The sequence below is a fragment of the Carica papaya genome, chromosome 4, assembly GCF_054855325.1.
Source record: "Carica papaya isolate Zhongbai chromosome 4, ASM5485532v1, whole genome shotgun sequence".
NCBI lineage: Eukaryota > Viridiplantae > Streptophyta > Magnoliopsida > Brassicales > Caricaceae > Carica > Carica papaya.
The window spans coordinates 8,290,550-8,312,517 of NC_142312.1; the positions used below are offsets into that span (position 1 = coordinate 8,290,550).

At 36.5% G+C, this 21,968-nt stretch overlaps 1 protein-coding gene across 3 annotated transcripts; it reads left to right on the forward strand.

Annotated features, from left to right (window-relative positions):
• The first annotated feature begins 606 nt into the window (after positions 1 to 606).
• Positions 607 to 20,193, forward strand: LOC110812798 (transcription factor IIIB). Of its 3 annotated transcripts, XM_088217717.1 has the most exons (5): positions 614 to 1,025; positions 2,391 to 2,550; positions 18,208 to 18,413; positions 18,737 to 18,847; positions 19,698 to 20,193. In XM_088217717.1, exons 3-5 carry the CDS (start codon positions 18,327 to 18,329, stop codon positions 19,884 to 19,886), a joined length of 387 nt encoding a protein of 128 aa, XP_088073843.1. In that variant the 5' UTR covers positions 614 to 1,025; positions 2,391 to 2,550; positions 18,208 to 18,326; the 3' UTR covers positions 19,887 to 20,193. The 3 variants fall into 3 exon arrangements, with proteins under 3 accessions (XP_088073842.1, XP_088073841.1, XP_088073843.1); XM_088217716.1 differs by lacking the exon at positions 18,208 to 18,413 and having other exon boundaries at positions 607 to 1,025; XM_088217715.1 differs by lacking the exons at positions 2,391 to 2,550; positions 18,208 to 18,413 and having other exon boundaries at positions 607 to 1,025.
• Positions 20,194 to 21,968: the final 1,775 nt, after the last annotated feature.

The following is a 21,968-nucleotide window of genomic DNA, read 5'->3' on the forward strand; positions in this document are numbered from 1 at the left end:
GTTCTTGTAAAATATGTAAGATTGTGCAATTTTGTAATTTCATGTTTAAGGATACTAGAAATCAATCAATTAAGTTGATAGAAGAGTACCATTTTGTCAAATAAAGCTCAAGTTAAAACTGTTGGAAAGAGTCTCGTATCGGATTCTTGCCCTAATGGGGCAGCAGAGAACATATGTTGAAGTAGAATCCACGGTATTACTTGGGTAGTTTTAATGGTTTATCGTGTCATGGCAGTAATGTGATATAATTCTTTTATAGGAGAAGATACAAGTGAGGTATTTTCGGTTTTTGTAACCAGGGGATATCAAATTTTCTACTTCTTTGTAGTAAGTATAAGATAAGGAGGTGCAAGTGTAGATATATTATAATCTTTTTTGATTTAATATTTCTGATTTCTTTTTCTTAAATAATATATTATCTTATAAATCAGTCAAACTTACACATCCACATCGGAGCCTAAATTCCAACATTGCTAAAAAAATTAACGAAAGAAACTTTAATTTAATCAAAATTTATTAGTGAAAGTAGTTTATTTAATATTTTTAATTAATTTTAAATTTCTTTCAACAATATTAGAGCCAAGGCAGCAGCATGTATGTTGGCACATTTCAGTGTTAAATATGTCAGTATCTTCCCAAGAAAAGTTTTAGGGTTTTAAAGTGGAAATCGTTTTTCAACTAAAGAGTTAAACCGAAATTTTCACTCTATTTTATTTAATTTTAATTTCATTTTTCGGGGTTCTTTCCTGAACAGAATCTTGGAGGAAAAACAATTTTGAAGAGGAAGATGAAACTCTCCCATGCTTGCATTCCCCATTAATTTCCCTGATTTCTTTTCTATCCCAAACATTTGCCTTTTTTTCCCATCTGTTCCCTGTCTTTCTTCCGTCCTCTCTCCATCACCTCCCAAATCACACTCGACACTCCCCGGATCCGACGCCGGTCGTCTGACCCAACGGGCATCCCCGTCGCTCATCTACGACAACAGAAGGTTATCTCTAGCAGTCAGCCCGTGCACATCGGAGGTTTTCTTCTCTCTCCCTCTCTAGTCCCATGTCTGCCGCCGCGCGATAACTCTCTCTTCTTCTCCGAGTCTGCGTCTTGTTTTTTTTTTTTTTCCCTCGAAAATTTGCATTTCTCTCCTCTTTCCTTGATTTATTTGCGTAATTTCTCAGAAATCTTGCTTTGTACTTCAGCAATATAGGATTTGCTAGGGTTATAATACTTGTTGTGCGTCAATTATTTCTCTTAGAATTGCTTTAGCAGTTTAGGCCGAATTTCAGGTATAAACATTGTTTTCTTTCCCAATTTTGCATATGTTTTGACGTATGAAACTTGGGTTATTGTTTTTTATAGTTTGCATATGAGTACTAGCTAGAAGCCATTTCAGTTACCTTTTCTGGTTTTCCAAGACCACCATGTCTGGACAACGTTGCTCATGGTTCTTCAGAACTTGATAGACAGCGCCCGTGGATTGGTGCTTTTGTGGATATTGTTGGTGATGGTGCAGAGCTGCATCATTAGAAGTGAAACCAGTTGTGGTATGTTAACAGAAAAATAAATGATCTGTTTTTAGCTGGCCATGACCTTCTGATGAAAAGGATGGCGGATGGTGACATTGATTACTCAAGAGCTGGGCTATGTCAAGTTAGGAAAAGTGTTGGGTGAGGGAGATAATGAGAGAGGAGAGATGAAATTCCCGTAATTTTTTGTTTAAAGGAGAGGCGTATTTGATATTTTCACATGATTTTCGCATGCGCAGAGGATGTGAAAATTTTTTCAGTGACAATTATTAGAAAGTCACAGGATGGTCCTAATTTGGGTGACAAACTGAGTTCAGATCTCAAAAAATGCATTAGTATAAAGGTCTCATTTTGAGACCCTGAAGTAAGTAGTTAGTATTTCTATCTTTATGTAGTTTGTCCTAAATTATTTGATCACTGACCATGAGATTTTTTACAAGAAACCTTGTATTACATTTGTAATATAGTTGATAAAAGAACTTAGAGAACCTTATTAATCTCATATGGGTTTTTCTTTTACTAAATTCTATACCAAATACAATATTGACCAAATTAAATATTTATGACAAAGGGTACGAAGGTATGGAAATGGTATCATCAATCATTTTGGGATTTTTGCATATCAAAATTTCCTTTATTTATCTTGCATTGAAAATTTGTGCAAAGTTGTTAGAAAGATAGTTATTGCTTCGAAGTAATTTTTCCCTATGATTTGTGCATATGGAGCAAAACTAAATCCTAATTCTCTAAGATGAATATGGGGTTGTTTTGCGGAACGAAAGTTTCATGGGCGAAGGACAAATTTTCTTTGTCTACGATACATAAAATGATGTTGCTTTATTGTTAAATATTTTCCTCTGTGTCCAGGAAATCATTATGCAAGTGGCTGAAATCTCGTCACAGTAATAGAATGAATAAGCTGCTGGACTTTGGAAGAAAAGCTCTATTCTACGTGAGGGTCCTTTCTGGGTATGAAGAAAGGAAAATTCGAAGTTACAGATTGGAGCTTCAGAAACGTCTTCAACAGGTTTTTCTTGCAAGATAACCCATTTCTTTGCCGTTCTATGATGATCTAGTAATTTGTTATTTGGTCTTCCTCAAAAATCTTTTCCACATGGTAAATCTTGTAGACATGGTCATTAATAATTCATAGATTCTTGAACAATGACTTCAGTAATAATTTCTTTTTTTTTGAAAAATAAAAGTGCGAGATATGTATTGATGTAAAGGTGCTAAAGGGACACCACACATGTACAAAAAATTTACATATCGATTAGCATATCAACAATGAAACTAGATCGTTTAAACAATCAATGTTATGCTCCAAAACAGTGGAGCCAAAATAGTGAAACCAATGATCTATGATGTTACTAAAATCTACTTCTTTTCCTTAAAAAATACGGTTGTTTTTCTCTTTGCAAATGACCCAAAAAATAGTTAGAGGGATGAGTCTGAGGGTTTTCCTCTTGCTGCTAATGCCTTCCCAAGCTAGGAGCTTGGAAATGATTGATTTGTTCATAACCCAAGATGGGCCTAGTAGACCGAGAACAATGGACCAAAGATTGTGTGAAATAGAGCATCCAAGGAGAAGGTGGTTGCAAGTTTCAAGACTATTTTTGCAGAGGAAACATTTATTGACAGTTGTGAGACCTCTTTTCATTAAATTATCTAGCGTAAGGATGCGGCCTTTCGCTGCTTCCCAAGCAAAAAAAGAAATTTTGGGAGTGGCACCCGACTTCTAGATAATATTAGAAGGAAACTGCCTCTGACCATGAGTAGAGTTGCCGACCAAGAGATTGTAGAACAATTTTATAGAGAACCGACCATTTTTGGTGCGGTCCCAATTTAGTTTGTCTTCCTGGTTAGAAAGTTGAATGTAACTCTGAACCAAGGTCTCATACTCCTCAATTTCTCAGTCTTGAAGATTTCTGCTAATAATGACGTTCCACTGCTTGGGCTATTTGGTAGCTTAACAACCTCATCCTGCAAAATTCCAGGTGGAGCATTGGTAATGGTTACAAGATCCGCTTTTGGACCGACATTTGGCATGATATGGACGCTTTTCACTCCAGGTTTCCTCTCATCCAGGCAATTTCTAGTGACAAACATGTTGGTCAATGATGCTGTTGATCCGGATTACCCCAGACAATAAAACATTGTTGTAAACAGGAACCTTTAGGATTGGGAGATTAAGGAATATGAGAGCCTTCTTCAGATCCTGATAAATATCCATATCTTTGATCAAGAAGACAAACTGTGTTGGAAGCTTATCAAGAATGGTTAGTTCATCGTCAAATCTTTCTACAATTTATTGGCTGGCAACTCCAACCTTGGCCTGAGGCTATTTCCCTCTAATTTTCTTTTTTTGCATGGTAAGCAGCAAAAGGGTGCATCATAATTGGATAATTTAATGAAGAGAGGTGTCACTATTGTCAACAAATGTTTCCTATGTAAAAATAGTCTTGAATCTTGCAACCACTTTCTCCTTGAATGTTTTATTAAACACAAGCTGTGGTTTATTGCAATTGGTCTATTGGATTGTCTTGGGTCAGGAATGATTCTTCCTTTGAACTTCTTGCTTGCGAAGGCATCAGTAGCGAAAGGAAAAATTTTGGACTCATTTCTCTCACTATTTTTTAAGTCATTTGGAAAGAGAGAAACAGTTGTGCTTTTGAAGGGAAAGAAGTAGATTTTAGCAAAATCATAGATAATTGGTTTCACTATTTTAGTTTTATTGTTTTGGGGCATAACTTTGATAGCCTTGAAGATGTAGGTTTCGTTGTTGATATGTTAACCGATATGTAAATCTTTTGTATAACGACGGTGCCCCCTTGACACTCTTACTTCGATATAATTCTTATACATTTCTTTCAAAAGAAAAAACAAAAACTCATGTTGCTTACCACCCCGTGAGCAGTAATTACAATAAGAAAAACAAGCCTTTGCCACTAATTCTTTTTTTTTTTTTTTTGAAATAAAAAGTATAAGTGTATTCATTAATTACGACAGCCAAGGGAGTGCCAACTAATATATAAAAGATATTTATACATCCAACAGAACTTTGATAATGTTACCAAAATCCTCAATAGTGAAAGACATTACCGATAACCAGACAACTCAAAATGTTATACCACCTATCTCTAACCCTCTCTATCTCTTCCATTGCTCCTTGAAAAGCCCTTATGTTTCTTTCTTTCCACACCACACAAAAATTTGTAAGAACAGTTAGGCCCAAATGCTTTTTCCTATCCTCATGCCCTTTCAAGCTACAGTTCATCCCTTACATTGGCCACCATTTCTCGATTAATACTCAAAAATCCCAAACACCGTTTTCCATAACTCGGTTACGAGAGAACATCGAAGTAGAACATGATCACAAGTCTCCTCTACCTTCTTAATGAGCTAGGAATTGCTGACCTTGATTTTATCTCTTCTTATCAATTTATCAATGGTCTGTATATGTCCACATACTACCTCCCAATCAAAAAATGCAATTCTTGATGGAACATACACTTTCCAAATTTGTCTGAAAAGAAACTTTATCCTCCTCGTCAATGTTCTTTGCGAAATATATGTATCAAGGTCTAACTGAGAATAACCCACTAGTAGTAAGCATCCAAATAGGTTGATCATCTCTTTTCTCTAGACCTACCGACAATAAAGATCCCAAAAGTGACTCATAGTCGTTCATCTCTTAGTCATTAGCATTTTACTTGCCATTTTCTTTTACTCCCAACGTCTCTTGTTGCTTTCCTAATTGAAATGATCTTAAATTGGGTAATAGCAAAACTTTTTGAAAATCCCTCCCTCATGGACTAAGCCAAAGGTCCGTCTAGAAATTGTTTCTCTCCCCATTTCTCACTCTCCATCTAATGCACTGCTAAACAGTTCCTCCTCCCCTGCATATGTTCTTCCACACACCTGTCCCATGTGGTCTTATCACCCTCTAGGAAAACAACTTCTCTCTCTTGTCCTAAACTTTACTTCAATAGCCCTATGCCACAAAGTTTCACTTTCCTTCAAGAATCTCCAAATCCACTTTCCTTCTGTGTAACAACCGATTTCAATCAAACCACCATTATGCATTAGCCTTTTAAGGGTCTCCCACACCACCAAATGATTTTTTTTTTTGAGATAAAAAGTATAAGATATATATTAACAAGGTACTAAAAGGGGGTACCAATCCGTGTACAAAAGATTTACAAAGTAATTAGTATATCAATGAAATTTTCAAAATTCTCATCACTAATAATGTCATAACCTAATAAATTAGTCCCAAAATAATATATCCACGTATTTCTTAATTTATACAATCCTATTTCTTTACCTTCAGACCCTCTGACATCTCTTTCTTTCTAAAGAACCCAAAAAATGGTCAATGGAATGAAATTGATAACATTTCTTTTGACACTTAAACCATCCCAAGTCCAAATTTCTCCTCTAACAGTTCCAACCATTACCCAATCAATCCCCATTAATCCGCAAATCATGCTCTACAAACCATAAGCAATAGGACACCATAGAAGTAATTGATTATAAGATTCCTCTGAACTCAGACAAAGATAGCATTTATTTACTATAATTTGCCCCTAGTTCTTAATTTATCGATGGTAAACCATAAGCAATAGGACACCATAGAAGTAATTGATTATAAGATTCCTCTGAACTCAGACAAAGATAGCATTTATTTACTATAATTTGCCCCTAGTTCTTAATTTATCGATGGTAAGGATATTCTCCTTGCAAGCTTCCCAAGCAAAAAAATGTTACCCTCGGAGACACTTTAGTTTTTCAGATCTACTTCATTAGGAAGCCAAGAATACCACCATCATCCCCACTATTCAAGAATCTGTAATAAGACACAATAGTAAATTCTCCCCTTTTCTCCAATTTCCAAATAACCTGATCCAAGTCATCCTTCACATCTTGAGTCTCAAAGACCTGTAACAGATCTTCATATTTCTTTATTTCCCAATCATATTAGGTGTCTAGACACATTTACCAATCATTCAACCCGTTCAATACTCCACACCACCAAATGATATCTTCTCTTCTCCTCTGAGTCACCCAACAGAAATCAGCATTGAATGGATTTCAAACTTCTTACATCACTCGCTGGAACTGTCAAAATGGACAAATAGTACATTGTAGGAAATCCTCCAATCCCTAGTGACTTGCTTCATATCCTAGACCTTAAAAATTGCTATCTCAAGATGTTTGTTTGACGTACTTTTATCATTAGTCATTTTTATATCCATGGTGTGATAACCAAGAGAATATTGAATAAATTATTTTCGTTTAATTTTTGTTAGGTACTTATGGGTTTCCTAACTTTTTGAGAGTGCGATAGAGAGAGACTGAGAGAGTGCCATAGAGAGAGAGAAGCACACACTATTCCCTAACGGCCTCTGGCCGACCAATGCAGCCAACCATGTTGAGGGGAAATAAGATGTCAAATGGGCAAAGATTTTTGGTCGTTGTAAACAAATCGTTTGATTTAGTGCGCGAGGGAAGGAGATTGGATGGTTTGAGAATCAGTGAAAATGGGAGGGGGTATAGAAAGTCGATTTTCTTAGATAAAGTGGAGTTCGACTGGTTGTTGGATGCACTCAAAGATTTTTACTGGAGGAGAAACGGTGGAAATTGGGCAAAAGCATCTGGTGCGAAGAAACTATGAACTCTGGATTTCTTTCGGCGGAAACAGCCGTGGTGAATATCTAGTGTTAACTATTCAATGGGACAAATATGCGAAAATGATTTTCTTTCCAGGAGGAGATTAGGGGAAAGGATGGTGGAAGTTGATGGTCTCGTCATTTGAAAATGCGAACAAACCTGTTTGCGAACCAAATTGAAAGGAGGAGGTAGGGGAGAAGGTTATAGAATTTGAGCAACCTAAGAGTCAGACGATTCCATGGGAAGCATCTTTCAAATGCTCCCATTGCGCGGTGCCAATTCATTTTACAATGGAGGTGGGAGGTACATAGTTGTATCTCTTTAATCCTCTAATGTTGTTGATGGGTAATCCCACGAGATGCTCACAGTGGGTCTCTCAGAACATTCAGAAATTCAGTAAACTGATGGGAATTTCCATGGAAGGTATGGAACTCAAGCTTATCTATTTTTTTTAGAAGTTGATAAGACAAGAATAGCAAAAAAGAAAAAGGGGATAGTTCTGTCTAAGGGAAGGAAAATAAATATTGAGGGTACTCCAAGAGAATTGAAAACATTGGAGGCCTCAATTAATTATGATGGGAGGAGGAGAGAAGGAAAGGGTATCAACAACAGAAGCAAGAGGCTTATTATCAGGGGTTGCTATCTAAATGGAAGCCGGAGATTGTGTGCTTGTAAGAATCTAAATTGAACATCTGAGGTTATTAGCAGTCTTTAGAGGATTAAAGAGATAAGATGGCATAGCATTCCAACGGTTGGCACTGCTGGAGGGATTATTTTAATGTGGAGAGAGGAAAGTGTAAAATGCATTGAGGTGGTGAAAGGAATGACCATTTTGTCTTGTCTATTCAGGAGTTGCAGGGGGAATCTTGAGTGGGCTCTCATTGGTGTTTACTGCAGGGGAAATAGTCAAGAGAGGGAGATGCTTGGGAGGGAGTTAGAGGAATGTAGGAGGAAATGGTGCAAAAATGGGATGGGGAAGGGGAGGATTTCAACATGACTTTGAGGAGTGAGGAGAGGAATGGCAGAAATGTTGTGGTGTCGGATACAAATGTGTTCAAGGAGATGATAGGTAAGCTGGAACTGGCTGATTTACCACTTTCAGGGGGTCAATGGAATTGGACAAATATGAAGAAGCAACCAGCTTGTTCACAGATAGATAGATTCCTTGTTTATCCTGGTTTTCTGTTACAGCTCTCTGGGGTTTGTCAGAAGATTCTCCAGCGACTTATCTCGGACCACTATTCTTTCTGTTTAGTGTATGATGGTGTCCAATAAGGTCCAATACCTTTTCGGCTTGATAATAAGTGGCTGAGTAATCTGAAGTTCTGTGCTTCAGCTGAAGCAAAATGGAAAAATACAGAGATACAAGGAAATACGAGTTTCAAATTAAAAGATTTGATCAAGGAGTGGACGAAAGATGAGAGGAAGAGAGAATGGGAGGATGTTGTCAATATTATGAATGCAATTAATGAGATTGATCAGAGGGAGGGGGAGGGAGAGTTGGAAGTGACTGAATTAAGCAAGAGGGACAGTTTGAAGTTGAATTTGGCTAATATGCTTAAGACATAAGAGATTTCCTGGAAACAAAAGTCCAGGGAGAGATGGCTGCAGGAAGGGACAAAAACACAAAGTACTTCCATGCTATGGCTAGTCATAGGAGGAGAAGCTATTATATTTCTGAAGTCTGGTATGAAGGAAAGAAGGTGAATGAAAACTGGGAATTGAGAGATGTTGTTAGAAAGCATTTTGCTAGGATGTATGAGGATGAGTATGAGAAAAGACCCACTTTGGAGGGTCTAAATTTGAGTAGGCTTCCCGAGGATAGCAGAAACAAGTTGGAGGAAGATTTTTCAGCAGAAGAAATTAAAGAATGTTTGAATTTGTGTAATGGAGAAAAAGCTCTGAGGCCAGATGACTTCAATATGAAATTTTTGCAAAAATTTTTGGCATGTGATCAAGGATAATGTTGTGGAGTTGTTTGGGAAGTTGCATGAAACCGGTAAATTCATGAAAGCCCTCAATACCACCTTTATTGCCCTCATTCTCGAAAAGAAAGATTCCAAGGATTTTGGTGGCTTTAGACCAATAAGTTTGGTGGGATATATATATATATAAGCTTATTGCTAAAGTCTTGGGGCGAAGGCTTTTTAGGGTTCTTGGGGAGATAATTAGGGAAAACCAACACGCTTTTGTGGAAGGACAACAAATCCTTGATGCTGTTATGGCGGCAAATGAAGTAGTAGATGATTTGGTGATTGGTAAAGAAGAGGGTTTGATTTATAAGCTTGACGTGAAGATGTATGACCATGTTAGTTGGAGTTTTGTGGATTACATGCTTGGAAGATTTGGTTTTGGTTAGAAATGGAGACTTTGGATGCATACGTGCATGATTACAACTTCATTTTCGGTTTTTATCAATGGAGGACCGTCGGACTTCTTTAAGGCATCAAGGGGGCTAAGACAAGGAGACGCCCTTTTTCCGTTGCTGTTTATTTTATCTATGTAAGCTTTGAATGGACTAATGAATAAGGCAAATGAGCTGCATCTCTTTAAGGGGTTGGGAGTGTGTAGGGGCAATGGAACATTTGAGGTTTCCCACATTCTTTTTGCGGATGATACATTAATTTTCTGCCAATCAGATGTGAGGAATCTTCTTTACTTGAAATGTGTTTTATTGTGTTTCCAAGGGTCTTAGGTTTGAAGATAAATCTCCAAAAATCGCAATTGGTAAGTGGAGGGAGATGGGGATGGAAGTCTGTATGCAGATGTGTTGGAATGTAAAGAGGTTTCATTAACAATCAAATACCTCTGTTTGTCATTGGGAGTCAAATACAAAAACAATATTTCTTGGGAACCGGTGGTGGAAATGGATGAGAGAAAGATTAGCCAGTTGGAAGAGGAAATTCTTATCAAAACGAGGTAGACTTACTCTAATTAAGAGTACAATGGCCAACTTATCTATCTACTATTTATCTACTCTTACAGTGCCGGTGAACATTGTAAAGAAATTGGAAGCCATTCAAAGCAAATTTTTTTGGGGTGATGATGAGGAGAATCGAAAATTTCATTTGGTTAAATGGGAGGAAATCAAAAAGCCTTTCAAACAAGGTGGGCTGGGAATAAGATCTATTGTTGATTTAAATGTGGCATTACAAGGTAAATGGCTTTGGAAATTCCTGTTGGAGGATAACAGGCTGTGGAGGAAGATTGTTTTGGTTAGATGGGTGATTTGAATTGGGATAACAGAGGCGGTGTGAGGATAGGGCGACCACACAGCTTAAGCTTATGGAGGAAAATCTTGATGCAATGGCCTCAATTTCAGAATAATTTGCAGTGGAAGTTTGGTAGGGGTAACGAAATTAGATTTTGGAGGGATGTTTGGATTGAAAATGATTGCTTGATGAGGAGATTCCCAAGAATTTTTGCAATTGCACAGTCACGAAATATGTTGGTTCAGGATGCATACAGAATCAATAATGGTAGTGTGGATTGGCTGATTAATGTCTCAAGAAATCTTCAAGATTGGGAAGTCAAAGAATTTGAGAGCCTGTTACAGCTCCTGGCAGCACAACAGGTGAATTCTGGGGAGGATAAGGTGCTGTGAGAACTGGAAAAGAATGGTGGATATTCTGTCAAATCCTGTTACATTCACTTAACAAGAAGGGACCATGATTGGATTCCAAATTTTTTGATGAGGCAGATATGGAAAGCAAAAGTGGCCCCAAGAGTAAATTTTTGTGCTTGGGAAGCTTGCAGGGAATGCATATTGACAATTGATAAATTGAAGTCAAGAGGGCTGATTATCCCCAACTGGTGCTATATGTGTTTGAAATATGAAGAATCTTGTAACTATGTATTGCTGTGGTGCCCTGTGGCTTTCGGTCTAATAGGTATTGGTTGGGTTATGTCGGGGTCTGCAAAGGAGGAACTATGGGCTTGGGAAGATGTGCACTTAGATAGTAGATTGACTAAACTTATTCTATTGACCATTTTTTGAGTTATTTGAAAAGAGAAATTGTAGAGTTTTTGAGGGTAAAGTGGTTGATTTGTATAGAATGAGAGACAAATGGATGTATTATTTTGGGTCTATTTTATTAGGATATAACATTATTGGTGATGAGAATTTTAGGAATATCATTGACACTCTAACTGCATTGTAAAGCTTTTGTAAATTGGTGGTACCTCTATTTTTATGGTACCTTGTTAATATATATACTTCATATTTTTTTATTTCGAAAAAAAGTTAGATACTTATGATTAATTAGATCTTTGTAAGCCATTAAGGATAGGGCAAAACATTGAGGATCCTAATGTTGTCCTAAAAACACTTGACTTTTGGGTTATTGGTTCTTCTGGAAAGGAAGTTAGGGTGGAGCTTTCTCCTAAAGCATATGTAGGAAAAAAGACTGCACTAAACTAGAACCTTGGAGTTTAGCATAACCAATTTGATTTTCAATGTCGTAGTTTGAAAGGAAAGAGGGGGGAGGGGGGTGGGGGGGTTTAAAGTGAGTTAATACTAAAGATAGGGAATTTACAGCCTTAGAGGGCCGTGGTATTGTTTTGTTATGAGAAACCATAAGAGGGATCATTGGTGCTATACATATCAGATTCTAATTTAACGGTCAGATCTTCAAACCTCTTTGTGGGGCTTCTACAGATTATTTTTGATGTGGAATACAAGGATGACTTTCCTTGTTGTCTATTGAGGAACCTTTTCCATTTTAGTTTTTTTTTTGGTTATTAGAGGGAAGGGTGACTAATGGTTTTCTTGTGTTTGTGGTCCTACTCATCTCGTGCTTTGCCTTTTACTTTAGGAGGAGGTTTCTTTTGTGTTTTGGTTGTGTAATCCTTTCTGGTGTGTTAGATCTTTATGAGGATTTAGAAGGGAATAAGATTACATCTAGCACGAGTGATTTAAGTAATCTTTTGCTTCAAGATTATGAGCTCAAAGATGTTCCCCTTTCTAATAGTCAATTTTTTTTTTGAAATAAAAGTATGAAGAGTGTGTATTAATGAGGTGCCAAGGGGGCACCACCCATGTAGAAAAGTTTACATGTCAATTAGCATATCTACTACGTAGTCAAAATCATCCATACCCTAGGATACTAGAGTCAAAATACTGAAATCAATTGTCCTTGTTGGTATTATAGTCAACTCCCTTCCCTTCAAAAGCACGATTATTGTGTTCTTTCCAAATAACCCAAAGTATGGTAAGGGGTATGATGCTAATAGCTTTTTTTCTACTGTTGATACCCTCCCAGGCTAATAATTCAGAGCTGATCATGTTTGCCATCATCCAAGATAAGCCGAAGAGCCCCAAGACCATGGACCACAGTCTGTAAGAAAGAGGGCAGCCAAGGAGAAGATGATTGCAGGATTCCTGTCTGATTTTGTATAGGAAGCATCTGTGAGGCCTTTTTTCATCAAGTTGTCAATTGTGAGAATCCTTTCTTTGGTAGTCCTCCCAAGCAAAGAATGAAATTCTCGAAGGGCCTCCAGATTTCCAGATAAATCTTGAAGGAAAGTCCCTTGAAGAATTATTGTTGGAACTGTTCATGTGGTGGTAGAATGACTTGACAGAAAATTGATCATTCTTTTTCAGTTTCTAGCAAAGCTTGTCCTCTTGAGTTGAGAGCCGAATATTAGCCACAGTGAGGAGCAAATTCTCATATCCCTCCACTGTCCAATCTTTAAAATTTCTGGAAACATTGACATTCCACTCACCAGGATTTCCATAGCTGAACATATCACCAACTGAGGCAATTTTTGTTTCTGGTAATCACATGAATAAGTGGAAATTTTGATTGGAAATTCTCCTCACTCCACCAAATGTCTTCCCATAATCTAATCTTGTTACCCTTACCAAGGGTCCATTTAGAGCATTGAAGGATGTTATTGTTGAGGTTCATAATGCATTTCCAAAGACTCAAACCATAATTGGAATTTTTAATTCAGGAAAGGTCATGTCTATTGCCATTGAACCATTTGCAGTCAATTACATTTTTCCAAAATCTCCAAATCCATTTCCCAAGAAGTGCTTTGTTGAGGGTGCTCAAAGGCCGAAGGCCTAAACCACCTTCTTTGATTGGTTTTTTGACATCAGCCAACTTTACAAGATGAAACCTTTTGGTATTGTCATTGTCCCCCCATAAGAAGTAACACTGAATTATTTCTAGTTTTTTAGGCACATTGGATGGAATATTGAGCACTGATAGATAGTAGATGGGAAGGTTTGAGAGGGTACTTTTGATTAGTGTCAACCTGCCTCCTTTGGAAAGGAACTTCCTTTTTTGGTTGGCTTGTCTATTGTGAACCATTTTTAATGTGATTGTGTTTTGCACTGAGGGGAATACCAAGGTAAGAGATGGACAAAATGAATTTTTTGCAGCCCATAACCTGCACAAGGGAGTCACCCAATCTGTTATTTGCCCAGCATCACCAACTCAGATTTATGAAGGTTAATTTTTAAACCCCTAAACTGCTTGAAAATAAAAGAATATACATCCCAAGAAAATCATAGACTGCATCTCCAGTTGGCAAAAGATAAGTGTGTCATCGGCGAAAAAGAGATGAAAAATTTCCACTTGTTTTTCATTGTTGCCTACAATGATTCTTTTTAGTAGCTGCAGTTCTTTAGCTTTTTCAAGAAGTTTGTTTAGTGCCTCCATCACAATAATAAATAGGAGTGGGGAGAAAGGATCCCCTTATCTTAGACCTCTAGAAACAGTAAAGAAAGATGAGGGACCACCATTAATAATAATAGCAAAGCTTGCTGTAGAATACATGTTATCCAACCTCTCCATTTATCACCAAATGGGAAGTATGTAGTCAATACAATCCCGATTGACATGATCAAAGGCCTTTTCCATATCAAGTTTGCATAAAATACCATCCTTATTGTGTCTATCACATCATCCACAGTTTCATTAGCAATCAAAATGGCATCAGCTATTTGTCGGCCAAAAACAAAGGCATGTTGGCAGTCGCTAATGATATAGTTGAGAGCTTTAGATAACCTTTTACCCAACACCTTAAAAAGTAGTTTGTAAATACAGCTTAAGAGACTAATGGGCTGGAAGTCATTAATATGTTTGGGGTTACTTTTCTTAGGGATCATAACAAGAAAAGTTGAGTTCAGAGATCTTACAAAAGATCTTTGGTTGTGAAAGTCATTGAAGAATTCTATGATGTCGCTTTTGATGACTTCCCAAAATGTTTGGAGGAATTTAAAGTTGAACCCATCTAGTTTGGGAGATTTATCTCTTTTTTTAAAAAAAAATAAAGTGTGACGAATATATATTAACATGGTATCAAGAAAACAGGGGGTACCACCAATTACAAAAGCTTTACAATGTAGTTAGTGTGTTGGAGGCTTTATCTCCATCACTATCTCAAATCTCTTCTTCGGTGAATTCCTCCAATTGATTACACTTCCTTTCGCCAAGGCTGCTAAATGTAAGATTATCCAGTTTTAGTTTGTAGCCGAATTCTTTAGTGTAAAATTTCTATAAGTGTTTTCTGGTGCCATCCCTCAGAATCTCATTGCCTTTGACATATTCGTTTTCAATTATGAGTTCTTCAACATAGTTAACCCTTCTTCGATGATTAGCTAACGGATGGAAGTACTTGGTGTTCTTGTCACCATCTTTTAGCCATTTTCCATGGATTTTTGCTTCCAAGATGTGGCTTCCATTTGAAGACGATTAGCAAGATCTGATTTTAAGGTGTTTCTTTTATCCCTATCAGCAGCAAAGAGGATTGAATCTTTCTCATTTCTTTCCAAAAAATCTATTTCCAGTAGGATGTCATTGATACATTCTTCTTTTTTGCTATTGACATTTACCCAAGTTTTAATCTCTTGTTTCAATCTTTTGAGTTTCTGCACAATTCTGTAGCTAACGATGCCTTTGATCTTTGTGGAGTTCCAGCAGTCTACCACCATTGATTTGAACTGTCAAGCCTTAACCATTTGTTATCAAGGCGAAAAGGGGTGGGCCCCCACTGCATGCTATCGGAAGCTAACAGAATAGGCAAATGATCTGAGGTTGGCCTAGACAGGACCTTCTGATTCATGTCAGGTGATATGTTAAACATTAAATCAGAAGTAACGAGGAACCTGTCTATTCTAGAAAACGAAGATTGTTTCATTTGGTTGCTCCAAGTCCACCTACCCCCCTTAAAAGGCAAATCATTAAGATCAATTCAGTCGATAATGGACTTGAATTTTTCCATTTCAGAATCATTGGAGTTGTTGCCCAACCTTTCAGACCTATGTAGAATCGTATTAAAGTTCCCGCCAACAGTACCTCTGTTACCCCAAGTATTTTTGATCTGTTCAAGTTCATTTCCCAACAAGAGCCGTTTGTTGGAGTTGCTCCTGCAGTAAACACCCACCCGAGAAGAACCAAGTTTCATCATTAGAAAGGTTTTTAAAGAGGCAAGAGAGAGTTACCTCACCAATCTGAGTGTTTTGTCAAGTCACCAGGTCCTTTCTCCACATTATAAGAATGCCCCCTGCAGAACCTTTGGCCGGGAGGAAACACCAACCCGGGTCCACACCATGCCACAGGCTGCACATTATTTTTTCATTAACAAGCTCCATTTTCGTTCTTTGGAGGCAAGTGATAGTTAGCCTCCATCAGCTAATACAACCTCTAATAATAACTTTTTTTCTTTGATCATTGAGACCCCTGACGTTCCAAGAGAGGATTCTACTTGTCATTTATGCATTCAGATTCACCCCCAGTACCGTTGCTCTTTTAATTGTGCCCATCATAGTTAACAGAGAATTGGAGCCTCTTAAGTTCCCTCAATTTCCCATCATTGTGTTTTTTCTTAGCTGTGGTCAAGACCAGCTGATCATTCTGTTTGCCATACATCTTTTTACCCAAATCCAGAAATAGAGATTATGTTTCCATTTCAAATCCAATAAAAGAAGAGCCAAGGTATTTGCTAATGCAGAAAATATTTCAAAGGATCCAGTCAGAGAAGATTTTTGGATCATACCTTTGATTGTCTTTTAGTATCCTGTCCAGCATAGCAATGACTTCGGCCAATTCACTCCCATTGTCACTTTGCGTGATTCGGTCACATCTGATCAGATTCTAGTGTTAGGACCATCAAATCCAAGCTCGAGCTTGAGCATGTTTCTTCTGACAGATTCATAATCGGATTGTAAGAAGAGTTCTGTTCTGTTCTCCATGAGTTTGCAGAAATTGCAAGAGCTGCCATGTCATTTTCAACCCTTTCAGTGGAGGAAGTAGAAGTGAAGACTAGATGAGTCAGGTCGGATAGTTTCTTGCTTACCCGAGTTTGTCCCACACTAGGGTTTCCCAGCGCCGCCGCATACGTTCTATTGTCCGCCTTCATCAGAATGACTGGAAAGCTATGTGAGCATTTAGGACAACAGAGAGAGACCGAGCTGGAAGGGTTGTTTGTTTTCTTTCAAATAGTCAATTTTATTGTCAGTGAATAGAGGTAAATTTGTTTTCTTGCACATAGACAGATTTCTGGTTTCCAATTGTTGGGAGGATAGTTTTCTAGGTTTTATGTTATCTTTTCTTCCTTGCTCAATGTTTGATCATTTTTTGTTCCTATTAGAAACACCAGTCGTTTTGATGGAGTCTTACTCCCATTCGTTTGTGTACAAATTTCTCAAAGAACATTAAGTAGTGAGTGGGTAGAAAGGCTTGTGCTCGGTGGGAATTTTTCTTTTCGAGAGAAAATAGTCATCAGAATGCACTACTAATGAAAAGGAACTTATGATGAATGGCTTAAACCACTCAGGTTGCATACTGGCCCATGAGCAGCAAAAAAGAAAAACAAGCATTTGCCACAAAATGAGCAAAGAAGTTAAAATCTCTTGGAACAAACAGTAAATTGTAGGATCCCTAATGACTTGCTTCAAACCCTAGACCTCAAAAAATGCTTTATTTTCTTTCTGTGTTTTTTTCTTTTGAAATAGACCTCAAAAAATGCTTTCTTAGGATGTTTGTTTGATGTACTTCCATAATTTAGTTATTTTTTATTCATGGTGTGATAACCAAGAGGATATAGAATAGATTATTTTATTCTTTTCTTTTTTTTTTGTTTGTGGTCTCCAAACTTGAGATCTTCATCCCCACACCTTATGTAGTTTTCAGCAGGGTTTTTCATTTTTCTTGAATAGCGTTTTGGATGGATATGATCATTTCTTGAGTAGGTCCGTAGGAAGAAAAGAAACTCAGTTTTGACATTTAGGTCCAATCCAACATGGATTATTAGCCTGTAACTCTCTAGCACCAACAATATCTCAAGGTTAGTAGGGAGATTTTACGAGCAGTTGACTCAGTCCAAAAAGATGGTTCGTAAGTGGATCTCCAAAAATCAGCTTGGGCCGCAAAAGTATCTAATTAGGATCATATTTCTTTAGCTCGGTCTGTCGATGTCAGATCAGATTTCAATACATTGGACATACTTAGTCTATTATTGTTACGAACCCATGTAAAGTGAATGAACAAATAGGGCAAGGTGAGGCTTAGAGTGGCCGGGTTGAGCAAGGGAAATAATAAGTAGAGGTAGGTGTCTTGAGGAAAAAGGTAGAAGATTAGATTTTTAAGCTGAAGTGAATATATGGAATTGATGACTTTTTAATAGAGAAGACAACAAACAACTGCTACAGAAGAGGTACTGTGAGAAGTTGGAGGGAATTAGAGCTACTTACACTATGAGGGGGTTTAAATCATTTATTTAAGGCTATATGTCAAAGATCTTCCTTGGTCTAATGCCCAATTTACATAGTTTGTCAACACGGGTAGAGTTGTCTCTTCCTGTATAGCTAGTATCCTGGTTTCTACTTCTCCATGGAATTCAAAAATTATCCTTAACCACCAAACAGAAATTTGTTGCCGTCCCGCTTTAACCTTATCAATGTTTGGTTGATATCTTAATAATTTTTGTATATGGCTTGATATCTTCTTGGTGCTTGTACTTCATGAATAATTTATACTTTTTTTATTTTTTTTAAAAAAAGGTCTTAGGAGGATAACTTCCTTGGCTGGGTCCGAGAGATTCTTCTTCGTCCTATTTTAAATCAATTTCCTATCATTCTCGAGTCGCGGCACTTGTATTGGCCTTCTACACCCTTTGGTTATGATAATATGTAGTAGCAACATCAAGGAGTTAGAGCTGGAAGGTGGTGCCATGGAGTGGAATCTCAATTCCATAAGGAACTTAAGGGTGTTCATCAGTATTGTATCTCCTTTCTATGACCTTTAACGATATTGTTTTTCTTGTAAAAGATAATAAAACCAATAAGCCTTTTCCTTGAGAATGTACAACTCGTAATAATAAGTCTTCTTAGTTGTTCCTAAATAAGAAAAATGCTGTTGATAATACATAACAGATCATAATTATGTAAATACCCTTTGTTATTGGAATATTTCTGTTTTACGATTTTCCTGTTCTGCATCACATGATTATGTGAAACTTTTTTCACCCGAAATCATTTTCTTTCAATTTTCCTACTCAATGAGGTTAATCTCTCTCCTCCCCAACTCTAGGCAGAAGAAAGAAAGGCAGCATTAAGAAGAATCCCTGAGCAGTATCTATTGTCTGAAGTTCGTCGTATGGTGGAGGAGATGCAAACTCTAAATAAGAAGCTTGAAGAAACGGTATGTCCTACTTTCATTAGTGTGATGCAGTCAAGTTACTAGTTTTTGTACAATGAAATTTCTTTGAACTGAGAATAAACCATTTGTGCATTTTTAGTTTTTGAAAATTTTGTGGTTTTAAAGCACTTTTTTTCTGTTTTGGAAACAAAACGAGCATGTGTTTAGTTTATGCATGTAACATTTAAAGTTTCAAATGTTTGAAAAATTTACATCTAATTATTGGATATGGTTGATCTTAATATAATAATGAGTGTTATTGTTTTGCAATCTTAACAACTGATGTCTTTTTAAGAAAATAAAAGCTGAGAATGAAAATGAATAGATAAATAAAAACTTTAAAACAATTTTCTACAACTAAACAGGTCTTTGCCAGTTACGTAGAATGGTTTGTCAAGACTTGTGAGGCTTGCATATAATTTGCTGATTTTTGTTCTCTCACAAAAGATGGAACGTGTACTGCACTACAACAATATTTCAGGAATTTATGGAGAATTACCTATGAAGAGTACATTAGATATTCTCTAGGGTATCGTGTGAGGCACTAGAAAATTTGCTATTGAATCCTAATTGTTCTCTATTTCTGATGAAGAGACTTAACTTTTTCTTTTACATTACCAACCCAGAGATCATAAATAGGAGGCAGGTTTGATGCGAGGCCCACCTGCTTCATTTTAAATTGCTTTTGTGAATAATTTTGATTATCATGTCAGTCATGCCTAAGTGTCTAGGCCGGAGTTAGCCTCATCTTTCCCTCAGTAGCTTACCACTTGTTTTGAGGTGTTGAACTTGCTGTTAAATTTTTGTTTCTTGCTTAGATGTGTTAGATTTTGAATATAAATCTGTTTTCCAGGAGGCTGCAATTGATGAGTACTTCAAACCAGTTGAGAAGGAAGCCAAGATCTTAATGGAGATGCAGCTTCAAGGAGAGGAAAGGACTATGAAGGAGATGGTAGCTGCTATGCAGGAACAGGCTTTATTAGAGAAGTCTGAAGCAGAAAAACTAGCGAGTATGAAATGTGCAGACCCAAACAAAAAGTAGCAGGACTCGGCATCCCCCACTAGTCAGCATGCGCAGACGAGATAACCACATTAAATGTTGGTTGGCGGCCATAGTAAGTAGCATTGAATTTGTGAGAGTGTATCTCTTTTTACAGCTTTGCAAGTGCTTACAATCTTGAACCACGGTGCTCGGTTTGAGAATTGAGGTTCATAATGGGAATAAGGCAAGTTTGTACCAAAACGATTCTATGTGATGGTCAATTATAAATTTTCTGGCGGTCATACAACTGGTTGTTGTGTGTTGTAATCTAAGAAAGCGATATTGATGTGAGGAATGTTTTCAATTATCATCTCGGCCAGCTTGATGTCGCTAACAATATAAGGAGGAGGGTGAGAGCGATATATGCCAGTTGTTGTCATTTTTGGATACCTGTGTGGCCAAACTATCCCCACTGCATTGCAGAAGCCTCCTGTAATCTCACACCATATTCTTACCGCCATCTTCACTGTAACAGCACGAGTCCATCTCAGTCTGAACTCTCTACACTAATCTTGTGCAATCTTAATATTCTACTAGTAAAAAAAGTTGTTCTCAAACACTGACTGGGGTAATAAAAAGGGTTGGCGTGGTAGAGGAGAAAAGAGGGAAGTACAAATTATAATTCCATAAATTTCAAAAAATTAATGTTGAGATGTCACATGAAGATTATATTTGGTTGTAGGTAATGAATTATCTTGGAATACAAAGGGGCTGTTGTTAGTTGCTAATGGTGTCACACGTAAAATGGCTTGAGAGCAAAATAGTAGTCTTCTATTGGAATTTAACTTAATAAAAGATTAAATTAATTATCATTAGTCCCAAATAATTATGTGCCGATTATGTTATCATCTTATTTTTAAGACTGATTAAAAACTAAGAAATTTGATCGTTTTACGAAAGGGTCTTGAAGGAATCATCAAGATATGATGTTTTAAGTACTCCAAAATTAAAATAGTAATTTAATTCTAGGATTGGTTTTGAGATTAACATACATGACCTCTTCTTGTGTGTGTGTGTGTGTGTGTGTGTGTGTGTGTGTGTGTGTATAATGATGGAATAACATCTTTTTTTTTTTTTTGTAGAATATTAACACCAAGTAGTAGACTATATTATATTTATTATATGGTTGCATACAATAACTAGTGAGAAATATTCGATGGAACTTCTTTTAGGAAATATCATTGCCAAAATTAGATAAAATTTTTCAGAACTTTATATTGAATAGGCTTCCATTAGATTAGAAAACTGGTTTCCAACCTAAAGATTGCTTAAAAAAAATAACTCATCCCTAATAATATTATGATATGATATTTCAAACTCAATGCCTATCATTCTCCTACTTCAATAGAATTCAATTACTGATTGCACCCAAGTTGACAAATTGGTTATTTGTCAAAAAAAAAAGTTCATACAATTAGATTTACTAAAATAAATATTTATCAATTTTGGGTAATCCTAACTATCAAATTTCTGTTAGATAATATGTGTTGAATTTTTATAGATTTACGAATTTGAAAAGAATTTTTATTGTAACAAATTAAGCTATTTCTATAATATTTTAAATTATTTCAAGTAATTGATACCTTAATAAATGTAGAGTTATTAGTAATTATTTTTTGTTTGCGTGATTGTCTCTTATGATTATTATTGGTTATATAATTATTATTTATTTTTGTAGTTAGCCGTGAATTGTTACTATCTTTCACTATTATTTATTATTGTGTATGACTATACGCTGGTTGTCGATCTCTATATGTTATTTTTTATTATTTAACATAAATATATATTTAACGAGTAATGATTGACAATTCTAGTTACAATAGCAAATGATGGGTAAATACGGTAATTATTGATAGTTAAATATTATAGCAGTATATGATGATTTCACACAATTTTAAATAGTAACATATTATGATTTAAAACACTAAGAGATACTAAAATATTTCACTACTAAAATGTATATCTCAGTGCGAAAAATTGGCCGTAAATATTTAAAATCTTTGTAATTGTAAATGTGATTGAGGGAAACTTTTTTTTTTTTTTTTTGGGTGCTTTGTTACATCTGTTTCCTTATGAAACTTT